Below are 13,115 nucleotides of genomic sequence, written 5' to 3'. Positions count from 1 at the left end.
GCCCCGGTGATGCTGACTCTCCAGACGGACTCGGTGGCGGGGTTGGGGCTTTGGAGACTTTCCAGGTACTGGATTACAGATGAAAAGGTGGCCCCGCTGATGTTGTCGGAGCTGGGAGATTATTGGACCCACAATGCTGGCTCGGCACCGCCGGCCTCAGTGTGGGATGCGTTTAAAGCATACGCCAGGGGAAGGTATCAGTTTAATATTGCCCAGATCCGCGACTGATGCTTTCGGAAGCAGAACGTAGAGCAATAACCCTAGAAGACCGATATGCCAGCTCCCCGAGCCCTAGTTCCCATGTGGATATGCTTACTGCATACAGGGAGCTAGCGCTGATCCACACCGCTTCTTGACGCCGCTTCCTCCTCCCCCAGACGCAGCGGATTTTTGAACAAGGTGAACGACCGGGGAGGTTGTTGGCCTGGCTGGCGGCGGAGTGGACGGGGAGCTCCTGCATAGCTAACATTAGAGGGACTGATAATACTCTCCTTTCTGACCCAATTCAAATTAACGCTAGGTTTGAGCAGTATTATACTCACCTTTACGAATCTAAAGCTACGTATTCCCAGGAGGAATTGACCTCCTTCCTGGATAGGGTTGATTTTCCTGCCCTGACTCGGGAGGCTGCATTGGCCCTGGAAAGCACTGTTACTTTAGTTGAGGTCCAGAGGGCGATTAAGTCCCTTCAGGCGGGGAAAACACCAGGTCCTGACGGACTCCCGTCAGAGTTTTACAAAACGAATCTAGAAGTAGTGGTCCCCTACTATCATTCTATCCTCACCAAGGCCTTAGCGATGAATGCCCTTCCTGACTCCTTCTCAGAGGCTGTCATTGTACTAATACTGAAGCCAGGGAAGGACCCAGAGCTGTGCTCATCCTACAGGCCGATATCTTTGCTAAACGTCGATGCTAAAATATTGGCGAAGATACTGGCTAGTAGGCTGAACACGGTAATACTCTCTTTAGTTCATGGGGACCAAACCGGTTTTATGCCTGGTAAAGGCACTGATATTAATCTACGACGTCTCTTTACGAACATAGCGTGGTTGGGGGGAGGGGCGGGTGAGGGGGCGGTGGCCTCTCTGGACGCGGAGAAGGCCTTCGACTCAGTGGAGTGGGGCTTTCTCTGGCAGGTCCTCGACCGGTTTGGGTTTGGTCCTAAATTTGTGGCTTGGATCCAACAGCTATATGCCTCCCCTACGGCCCGCATACGCACGGGTGGTGTCATCTCTTCCCCCCTTCGCCTCTGCAGAGGCACTAGGCAGGGTTGCCCCCTGTCTCCGGGACTTTTTGCCCTGGCCATTGAGCCCATGGCGATTCTCCTTCGCTCTGCGGAGGGGGTGGGGGGGTTGCGGGTGGGTCCCTTGGTGGAGAGGTTGTCGTTATATGCGGACGATGCACTTCTGTACCTCGGGGACGCCTCGGACTCCCTTACGTCGGCCCTATCTATCATTGACGAGTACGGTAAATTCTCGGGTGTCCGGATTAATTGGGGTAAGTCCAGTTTGTTTTTGCTCTCTGATTCTACCCCCCCGCCCCCCTCATCTCCACTACAGAGGGTTACCCGTTTTCGGTACTTGGGGATTGAGATATCCAGGGACCTCTCCCAATTTCTGATAGATAATCTATACCCAATCCTGCGCGCTCTAACGGCAAAATGTAAAATTTGGAAGACGCTGCCCTTGACACCGGTGGGACGGGTTAACCTACTTAAAATGACGTTTCTCCCTAAATTTTTATACGTGTTTCGAAATACCCCCGTCCCGATCCCTGCCACATTCTTCCGCAAGCTGGATGGGGTTGTTTCCTCATTTATCTGGGGTGACAGGGTTCCGAGGATCTCTAGGGCCAAGCTGCAGCTTCTGCTATCTCTGGGAGGATTGTCGCTGCCCTGTTTCCGACGGTACTATTGGACGGCGGTGTTACAGTTCGCTGGTGGTTTACTCAGCCTAAATCTAACCCTGCGGTCACGTTGGAGGCGGCGATTTTGGGCTCATATACAACTTTGGCAGATTTAGTTTATCGGGGAGCCAAATCCAGCCCACACGTAACGATCCCGATGCGGACTACCATCCAAGTTTGGGACAGAGTCGCTGCCACTGTTAAGGCGGCTGACTCTATCTCCCCTCATACCCCACTATGGGGCAACCCCAGACTTCTGCATTTTAGCTCTATTCCGGATCCTGGCCTTTGGACCAGATTTGGAATAACTAAACTTGAACAAATCATGCCTACTGGGACTCTCATCCCCTTTCCGGACCTTAGAGAGGCCTCTGGCCTTCCCTCCTGGATGCTATTCAGGTACCTCCAGCTAAAACATGCAACGCAGGCTCAGTTCCCGGGGGAGGTTCTGGTGGAGCCTCATGGGATAGAGAGATTTCTCACCTCTCGCGGGGTGGATAGGATTCTCTCTTCCCTATATCTACGTTTCACCTGTGTGCGCCCAGGGGGGGAATCGCCCTTATTTCAGGTTTGGAAGGGGGACATCCCATCCCTCACTGAGGAGGAATGGGATTCAGCCCTGCAGCACTACCTTCCCACGGTAATCTCCGCAAGAGACAGGTTCATCCAGCTGAAATTCCTACATAGAGCCTATTACACCCCTCAACGCTTGGCCAGGATCTACCCCGCCCAGTCTGAGCTTTGCCCTAAGTGTCAGCGGGCCATTGGTACCTTCTACCATGTTACATGGGAGTGCTCAACTATTCAGGGTTATTGGCAACAGGTACTGGTAGACATCAATGCGGTCACTGATCTTTCAGTATCCATGGATCCTAAGGTGCTTCTCCTGGGAATCACGGATACAGTGGTACATGCTACTTATAAGAGTCTCCTACTGTTTTACCTTTGTTTCTATGCCAGAAAGGTGCTATTGCAGATGTGGAAGCAGTCGTCTCCCCCCACAATTTCCCAGTGGCACTCAATGGTGGACTCGGTGCTGCCGCTTTATAAGCTTACATATATGGGGCGGAAATGCCCCAAGAAGTTTGGTGGTATCTGGGATCCATGGTTGAGTGCTTGTTCTCTTAATGTATAGTGTGAATCACTTTCCCTATCCCTTCCTTTGTGGTGAATTAGGATTAAGGTTTGAACTCTGCAAATATAAATGTATCGAGAAATGTGCATAAGTTGTAAAGATGCCTTATTTTAATCAATAAAACGTTTCTGTTAAAAAAAAAAAACACACCAGGTTAAAGGAGCTTGTTTTTTTTGGTATTTTTCTTAGCTTAGTCCAGTGAGATTTAATAATTACAGTCATATGTCTGCTATCTGTAATAATTTTTTTTCTCCTCCTTTTGCAGGCACCAAAGTAGGCAAAGCCCACAAGACGCAGAGGCTGAAAGTAGTCTTTGTACAAGTGACCATAAACCAAGAAATAAGGAAACACTAAGTTTTGTTAGTAAACGTACCTCCAAGAAGAAGGTAACAGTATAAAAAAAAAAAAGTAACAGTTTTGTTAACAATTGATCTTATATTATGCCGCATACACACTATCAGAATTTTGGTCGGAAAAAGCTCTTATGGTTTTCCCGACAGAATTCTGATGGGATTTCGCTGAAGCTGTCTTGCATACACACGGTCACACCAAATTCAGACTGTTAAAAACTCGCTGATGTACAACCCATACAATGGGACTAGAAAAAGGAAGTTCAATAGCCGGTAGCCAAGAACTTCTGTCTCGTGGTTGAATCTGAGCATGCATGACTTTTTGTGCGTCGGAATTGCATACACGCGATCGGAATCTTCGATAGCAACTTTTTCCATCTGAAAAATTGAGAACCTGCTCTCAATCTTTTTCTGGCGGAAATCGGCCAGCAAAATTCTGATGAAAAGCTCTCATCGATCTTTTACTGGGCATTTATCGCATTGGTATGTGATTATTATCAACACATGCTCTTTACATGTTTTTTTATAAATTTATATAATAATAAAAATATGGATTTTATTAATATTATGTGTTCCATTTTGCCTTTTAAAGTCTGGTCCATTTTTTTTCTTTTTGATCGGTGAATGTCATAACAAAGTGAAAGCTGGCCAGGAGGAGATAAAAGAAGGATCAGACTTCATCTAGATATTGCCCTTAAAGGGACAAGTGCATTAGACCCGTTTTACACAAAGGACATATTAGGAGCGGCCTATGGTGGTGGTTACACATCATGAAAATAATATTTAAGAGCAAGCACTAATTAGAGGATTTCAGTTGTTGGTGGTGAAGCATATTCACATAGACTTTTTTTTTTATTTTTCATATTTTTATATTTTATTTTTGTTTTTTCATTTTAATTTTGTATTATTTGCTTCCTGTTTCCCTCCTTGTTGGAATGATGGAATTGTATAAAAATCTTATGTTATATATTTGATGGACTTTTAAATTCACATTTATGTATTCATTTGTATAGTTGTATACAAGTGTGGTGCTGAATCACTATTCTTAACTATACCATGTTTGTTAGTTTTATAAATTAGAATTTAAATCTTCACAATCACTTTAATAAAAAGTGGAATTCCTTTTATTCTTATTATTCTTTTTTGATTGCTTTTTCCAGCCACTAATATCTCTTATAGGCTTTAATATGTAGGTGTAATTCAGAAGTCGTTTTTGTTTCAGTGTTTTTATTTACATTTTCACATTAGGTATAAAAAGAATATCAAGATATTCAAATATTTAGTTTGCACAGTACAGGATGCTCATTTGTCGATGAAAAGACAATGTGTACTTTTTATTAGTACATAGATGGTACTCATCGAGTTCCTTATTAAACAAATAGGATGGAAAGTGTGGAGAGGAAAGGAAAGAAAAGGGAGGGGAAGGGGGAAGACCCCAACCTCTGGTCCCCACCACATGCAGGCCCCTCAGACCGGAGCCGTACCGGGGTCTCCAGTCAAATTTCTGATCCACGGACAGAAGTAATTTTCTAAACTTTATAAATCTGCAGCTTTCATTAAAATAGCACCACGAGAAGCTCCTTGTTTAGGCTTTTCCTGTTTATATGATGACCACTCACTCTATGTCTTCCAACTGTGATCCTGTGTTAATTCTTCATCACACGTGCTTCCCTGGAGGGGATGCTATTTGGAGATTACATGTTTTGCGTATGTAGAAAGGGGGAAATATGTCCAGTAAGGCATCAAGCTACCTTTGTTGAAAGCATTCAGTTTTTTTAAAGCCGACCATAGATGGCTTGAATCCATCTAAGATTCTAACCTTCTATGGGCAGGCTGATTGTTCCCAAGTCAATCCATCAATCAACTTGGGTACAACCAGCAGGTCCGATTTTTAAAATGCAATTATTGCCAGGCGCTATAACCACTAGCAATAATCAGCATGTTCTCCCAGCTCTGGTATAACCGCCCTGTTGGATTTGCCCAGCTCGATCAGCGCTTCAGGCTATAGCCTGCAACGCTGATCAGTGTATTCTAATGGCTGGGAAGTTTTTCTGCTGTCAGAATTTGACACAGCAGGGCGGATTCCCTCCTTCACCTCAAATGTGTGAATGAAGAAATTGGGTAATTTTTTGGGTTAAACCTGCTGGTTGAACAAAAAAGAAAAGCTGACATCTATAGGCTGCCCTGCATGTTAATTGAAATCTGGACTTGGTCAGTATCTAGTTGTAGTGCAATGGATTGGTGGCTAGAAAGTACCATTGATGCGTCTTCACTCAATAAATATCAGAAAAAATATAACTAATGATTTATGACTGGAACTTTTAAGGTGCTACAGTGATCACCACACGTTTTATAGAAATATATGCATTTTTCTATGGATATCTGTCTCAGACAACCTTTCTGCGCAAGCAGTCCACCTAATAACAGATTTTTCTACAACTTGTCAAGACTGTTGCCCTTGCAACCTCTGGAGTTGATTTACCGAAGGCAAATAGCAAGTCAATTTTCACTAAGCAAAGGAGTTTAGCTCCTAGCTTAGCTTGGTGAATGAATTGACACTCTGCTGACTTTCATTGTCCAATTGTGTAAATATATAATTTGTGTGTATATATATATATATATATATATATATATATATATATATATATATATATATATATATATTCTTACTTGTTATTAAATATTCTTTGCAAAGTGAATTTTCACAAAGTGAAAATGGCCCTGCAAAGTAAAAAATTCACTTTGTACAGTGAACATGTTCTATAACTTTTGTAAATCCACTCTTCTGGACTGAAGAGCCTGAGAACTTTGCAACCATAATGCCTAGTACACACGATGAGAAAATCTGATGAACAATACTGCGTTTGAAGAGATCACCCGATAATCTGATCATTAGTGCACAGCTTTCAAGAGCCGATCAAACAATTCAATAGGAAAATATCATGAAAGTTTTTTTCTCATATGGTAACAGAACAAACGATTTTCGTGTGTAATTAGTATGGTATTTGTACGAAAAAAATTGTGTGACCAAGACCATGCTTGCTCGGAAAACGAAAGCATGCAATACCTTGCGTTACTTCCGAAGTTGTATTCTGTTGTATGAGAATTTTCATAACTTTAGTGACCTATTGGTTTCCACTATGACACTAGCATGCAAAAAAAAAAAAAAAAGTACAATCATTGTCTGATATTCTTATTGTGTGTATGAGGCTTTAGTGAACAACCTGTAGTGCTAAAAGTGTGGGAATAATTGTCTGTGATATTTTCGTTGATCTGGTATCGTGTCGTGCCACGCCCAGCACTTTCTTGGATTCCAATTTTTCCTAAATGCAGAGTTTTTTGGACCTGTGGTCTAGCTGTAACATTTCAAATAGTGAGTTCCAAGAGTGGACAAAGGGGCATGCACATGTCAGAGGAGTAAGGGCTATACATATGTTCATTTTCCTGTTCGTATGATTTCCAGTTGCTAACTTGGCCTGATAGAATTTCATTATGATCAACTTATACCTGTTTTCTTTTTTTCCTTCATCGTGTATAGGCAGAAAGTCAGCTTCAAACACTAAGCAAAAAATACAGCTTTTTACGTCAAGAGGCACCTGAGATTATGAGGGAGCTACATGTCCTGCAGCAGGACTTAAAGAACCTTCCTCCCCATCACAGCAAGGTAAGAGTGGATCTGATAGTTCTGAAGCAGTACAAGTAATTTACATGTGACTAGTCATCGCTGTATTTCATTATAAAGTCAAGTCATAAAGTGACACAAAAAACATTTCTAAAGTTGCAACTAGCCCATTCTATGTGTGATGCCCAATTTTATTCATACATTTATGTGTTGTATTTAGCTTTGTTATATAACAAATAGAATACAAAAAAGACACTCTTTTTTACACAGCAGTTTAAACCTTAATTTTCCTATAAAGTCAACTATCAGCATTCATTTCTGTTACCCATTTGTTTGTGGATGACAGAGAATGACAATTTAATTGAATGCAGGTTAGTGTCAGTGTATGGAAGAAATCACAGGCAGATACAGTCTCATCGCCAACCAATGGCAGGCTTGCCCATCCAAAACGCAGGGGCGACGCACTCCCCCCAAATCAATATGAACAGCTCCCAATCTCCATGCAGGGTGCCGGACGCTTAGACTTCAATTGGGGTTTTTTTTTTTTTTTGGAAACAAATGAGCCAGAGGCTCTAATTAGCTTAAAAAAAAGGGGTGGGCTTGAGACTCAGAGCACTGCGCCCCGAACCCAGTTGTGTGACAATAGCAAATTAATTTTCACTAATGTCTTCCTGATTCTCCTCCCAGCCATTCAGGAAGCAGGTCCTGAGACCCGATTGGCCAGTGAGTCTTTGGACTCCTGGCTAATCAGGTCTCAGGACCCACTTCCTGTTCGGCTGGGAGGAGAAGCCCTGGCTCTTCCCTCGGCTGGAGTGAGAAGCGGCAGCCCTACCCCTCGTCCTCGATCCTCGTCATCTCCTAAGGTAGGTCACTTCTGAAGTTGTATTCTGTCATATGAGAATTTTCTTATGGTGAGTAACCTCTTCACTTTCGACATGAGACTAGCATGCAACAAAAAATGGATGAACGGTCTTTCGAAAATCTGATCGTGTGTACGAGGCTTTAGAGTGCACCAGTGCATGCTAGATTTATATCTGCCTGTGTGTTTTTGGTCTGATAGATTGAGTGGGTCTCCTTCTAGTGGTGGCTGGCAGTATTGCAGGCTGTGATAAACCTTTCACAGCTTTGTTTTACCTTCCCAAGACAACCGTGCTCTTTATCCCTCCTCCACCAATCTAGGATTTCACTCCGGTTAGCAAGTCACCGTGGGTTTAATCCCTTGACATCTGGTGGTAGTGGTCAGATATTGGTGTGTGCCCATGCCTGGGGTAGAGGACTTTGCGTTCTTGTGACAATTCACTAGAGTCCTGGTCAATTTCTGAAAGCACATGATGGACAGCAATACCTTAATCATCATCCAGTCTCGCTCATCTCTGTACCCTTGGTCTGTGACACTTGAAACATCTTCGACTTCATAGAGTATCTGTGATTATAATTTTCCATTTTATGCAAGTACGATTTAAATATCAAAGCCATTTATTTATTTTGATAAAAAGGAGAAGTTTTTCTGGTACAATGATTTTCAATGTAGTAAGCAAAACAACATAACAACTGATCACCCATGCAGGGGGGTACACTACAAAGAACATGGCATATAAGCATGGGTAAAGGCACGTACAACTAAGCAAGGAGAAGTGTTTTTTTTTATATAACATATTCCCTGTCATGAAAAGTGTTTTTTTTTTTTTTTTTTTTTTTTTTCAGCAGTATTAAATATAATGTATGTATATGAACTGCCTGGATTATGGCATTTGTGTGAAAATTGCAATGTGTTCATAGGTTTGGTTCTCACCTATGAGCATGTTCTGGCTGTGTTTTCTGCGGTATGGCGGCCCATTTATTGGAATGGGCTGCTGTGCCTGCGTTTCCTGCAGAAAAAAATGTGCATGCACCTTTTTCAAAACGTGGCCCCCAGAGAAGACCATAAGATTTCCTTTGGTTCCTGCACCCCTGAATTTGCTGCATTTTTACGTGCGTGGGGGTGCTATTCAGAATGAATGGCAGCCCCAGGTGTTTTCGCACAGTAGCGTGTCTTCACTGCGGGTGGCTGTGAGAGCGAGAATCGCTGCAAAGAAAAACGGGTCAGTGTGAAAGCAGCCTTAAAGTGTTACTAAACCCACAACAGTAAAAATATTCTATATATGCAGTAAAGCATGCTTGTTATACTCGCTGTTATACTCGCTGTGTAACATAAGGGGTTGTGTAAAAAGGCTGTTTGATCCTGTCTTCTCTGATCCTGCTCTTCTTCCATTGACTCCAAAGCTGGTCCAAATAAGACAGAGTTACTGGAGTCAGGCTGCACATGCTCAGTTTGGTGTGTATTGCTAAAGGTTTTTTTCTCTTGGGAGGGTGCATATGATCAGCATAGGACCAATCGGCACAGTCCAGACAGAGGGTTGGGGGTCGTGCATCCTGATGAGATAGCTCAGTACAGTATGAAAACTCCTCCTACTAGCTCTAACCAGGCGCTGATTGAAGTCACCAGACTGCTATATATTGCTGATGAGAAAGTATTTAGCAGTTTATATTTACTAAATTAATTTCCATGTTCTGTGTACTGTGGGAGTCCAGATATAGTGAATGCAGGGATTTGGGTTTTAGTAGCACTTTAATGTTTATAAAGTGCTGAAGCTTAGAAGTACTTATGTTGAATGTTGTTTGTTGGTATTGATCTATGGTGTAACTCTGTGAAGCCAATCCAATTATCAGTTATGTTAACACGTAGACAAGGCATTTATGGTTCATAAAACTATTTGTGCAGGTCTACCAAATGTTTTGTGCCTTTTTTTTTTTTTTTTTAATCTGAGTATTCTGAATTTAGCTGTACCTAAGTTTTAGATTTCGTTTTTAGATTTAGTTTTTTGACTAAAACTCATCAATAGATTTTATTTTTCTCACAAGTGTCAGCAGAGGGCGCTTAAGAGAAATGTTGCGGCCTTCTGTAGCTGTTTAGGATGGGTGTGGTTTTATTCTTTAGGTATGTAATCTTCTGGGTCTTTTGTGTGTGTGTATATGTGTATGTATGTGTAATAAATTTTATATATATATATATACACACATTTTTTATTTTTATTTTTTGCACGCTACTACAAGGGCTTGTTCAGATGTGCGACAAGGACTTCCGCTGCTCTGAAAATTGATCCACACCCAGGTTGCTTTTGAAAAATGTTTGTACGGCTGTGAGGAGGAGATATTTTGCCACCTCTGTCTGATTTAACCTTTAAATGCTGTACTACGTAACTAATATACGAAAATTATGTAGTCACAACATCACATAAAAGTACTATGTCCTTCTTTTGAAATATCCATATTGAAATAAAGTCCATAAAGATTGTTTCCAATCACCAATGTGAAAATAGTGCACAATGTTTTCCAAGGATTATGCTTCTATTGTGCCATGCATGCATCCCCCTAATGCTGAAAATGAAATGCTCACCTCCATTTTTTGACCTCCTAGATATATAATGAGGTCAAAATGCATTTTCTGCCACCCTTAGGGCGATCACTGAGATCAGATGTCAAGCGTACTGATTATCTTCACTGCATACACCAGGGGTACTCGATCTTTTTGAAGACTGAGAGCCATTTAAGTGATTTGGTAACCGGTTGTGGGCCACAATGAAATGAAATGGCAGAATTTTTTTTACATTTTTTTATTTTAAATAGCATAATGAACATTGTCCTCCTGCAGCTGCTGAATGCCGGCAAGAGGTAAAGGAGGAGAATCCATCTCAGTGGTCTCAGGAGGATAATTGAGAGGATTGGTTCCTGTACATGCGGCCCCTACTGTCCAAGTGTAAAACTGAATGTGAGAGGGAGGCGGTACGGGGTCAGGGGGTCATTGTGACTCCCTGACGCTACACCAGTCATGGGGGGGGGGTGTGGTAGATTACATCTCTAGCATGGGGTTTTATTGCCCCCCCAACCTGCCAATGTAGACAAACCCTTACTGTCCCGAGCCCCAAATAATACTGTTTTCACACATATGAGCTGCAGTTTACTTGCACCAAGGAAGCAGCACAATGCAGGTGTTGCTTTTCTGTGAGTTAGCTGCACAAAGTTCACTAAACCAGCAGGTTAAAATAAAAGTGCGTCCCTTTTTTGAGGCCACACCAAAAGGCTCCGAGGGCTACAGGTTGAGCACCCCTGGCAATGGCAGTCACCATTTACAAATATATATGGCATGTGAAAACAAAGAATAGGACCAATATTGCTCTATGTCTATAGTATTTATTAATATTAGGTAATTAAAAACACTCACAAGTTCTGAGCTCTGCAAGTACTATGAGAATCGTGTAAATCAGTATCGTTTTATTTTAGTCGACCTACTCCACTCTCCCTTAAACAAAATGGCTGTGAGATGATGTCACTAACGTGGCTCCTCCCATCTGCCCCCCCCCCCCCCAAAAAAATATGTGTTGCGTCCACTTCAAGAGCTTCCTTGGTAGAAATCCCACTGCAATCGCATGCAGTTCCAGGGTAGGTCCTATAGACCTACAACACCTGGCAAAAGGCATGTTGCTACATTTTTGCCACACCATGTGTGCTGCCACTACAACCTTCTAGCTGCTGGCATCCTAATGACCAATGGCATCATCAGTTAATATGTGGGCTGTCAGTTGCCTGTACAGCATCCTTGTATCCCCTTTCCTGCTCCTCTCCCTTAGCATTTGTGTCACATTAGCTGAGTAATGGAGAAAAACTGAGGGAGAAGAGAAACATTGGAATACTAGTCAGTACCAGTGTGCAAGAGTGCATTTGCTTTGGCAGAATAAATACCCTCTAATGCTAGGTGTCCTACTTGTATGGATGTTATTGCATTATTTAAAACTATTAGAATAGTTTTTACATTTTAGAATGGGGTGCCTCAAGACTACATAATTTTTAAAGAGGACATAAACTCTGAATTTTAAAACACTTTATTCATGCTATATAATATGGTACAGTATTTACAATCATTGCCCAGTGTAAAGGATGTAAAAACGCTTGTTACTTATTGTTTTTTAATCTTTTTTAATTAATGCATCTTCCGGGAATCGGCAAGGCCATCTTGGGTTATATTTGGTGATTTCCGCCCGTCCTTGCATTCCCTCGGTGCACGAGCGAGCACCATTGTGTGCTTACCAAGTCTTTGGGCAGCGCTGGTTTACTCCCTGTGTGACATCACACAGTCACAAGGGGATAACAAGGAAGTTGAAAATGACTGGCAAGTCTTGCGTGTCTTCTCAGCTGTGCAACAGAGAGCGGAACTCTCGACCACGGCATTATGTTGAAGGGGGAACAGCACACAGAGCGTGCCATGAATCGAAAGAGGGGAAGTGCATGTGCTGGTGACGTCATGAAAAATTGCGGGACAGAATACAAGAAGAAGAAAAAAGTAAGGAGAATTACACAGGCAGCGATCACCCAAAGCTCGTTTGGCTGTACTTCTCCTATGGGTCACAGGAGTGCAATTCGTTTTGCACTTCTGTGACGTCACCGATATCAGTCCTGGCACCGCATCATCCCAACAATGGAAGTCAGGATCTGCCAGTTGTCTGGACTTACACCCATCTCAGGCTCTCATACGTCTCTTTTAAAATGACCTGAAGTTAGGATAGAGAGTTTACAATCCCTTTAAAGGGGTACCTTGAAAAAAAAAAGGTTGAGAAACACTGCTACAGACCTACATTAGTGGCCTACCTGGGGTGACATAACTTCTGCAAGAGTTACCTTGTCCTAGCACCCACGGCATGCCAAGATTGTACAGCAGGTAGAGAAGAAGCATTTATTGCAGACTCAGAGTCTCTTCTGCCATAAAAAGCTACCTCCTAGTGTTAAAAACAAAAAAAAAACTTGGAGACCCTGTCACCAAAGGTAAAATTACAAAAAAGTCAAGTATTTTAAATCCTCATTGGCAGCATTTTCTCTTTCCATACATTTTTTATTTTTTTTTAACTGGAATTTACTAGAAAATTAAACGACTTCAGGTCTTTGCCATCTCCTCTTCTTTTAGTGTCTAAGTAGGATCTGAACTGATCGAACTCTTCCACTCCTCCCTTGACCTCCCGACATAATCTTATATAGCTGCCAGAGGATGAGTATATGTGAATCCTCTATAGTG

At 42.4% G+C, this 13,115-nt stretch overlaps 1 protein-coding gene across 2 annotated transcripts in view; it reads left to right on the top strand.

Moving 5' to 3' along the window:
• The window catches only part of LOC143981065 (uncharacterized), a 201,200-nt gene that overhangs the window by 111,531 nt on the left and 76,554 nt on the right, over positions 1–13,115 (top strand). For both annotated transcript variants that reach the window (XM_077479051.1, XM_077479052.1), the window contains exons 6-7: positions 3,306–3,426; positions 6,929–7,054. In XM_077479051.1, coding sequence (XP_077335177.1) covers positions 3,306–3,426; positions 6,929–7,054 — 247 coding nt within the window. The remainder of the gene's footprint in view (positions 1–3,305; positions 3,427–6,928; positions 7,055–13,115) is intronic.

This window comes from Lithobates pipiens, unplaced genomic scaffold (assembly GCF_037356315.1).
Source record: "Lithobates pipiens isolate NorthernLeopardFrog02 unplaced genomic scaffold, aLitPip1_a1.2 Scaffold_1, whole genome shotgun sequence".
Taxonomy (NCBI): domain Eukaryota; kingdom Metazoa; phylum Chordata; class Amphibia; order Anura; family Ranidae; genus Lithobates; species Lithobates pipiens.
Note: the sequence above shows the minus strand (reverse complement) of the source record. Positions and strands in the feature narration are given on the sequence as shown.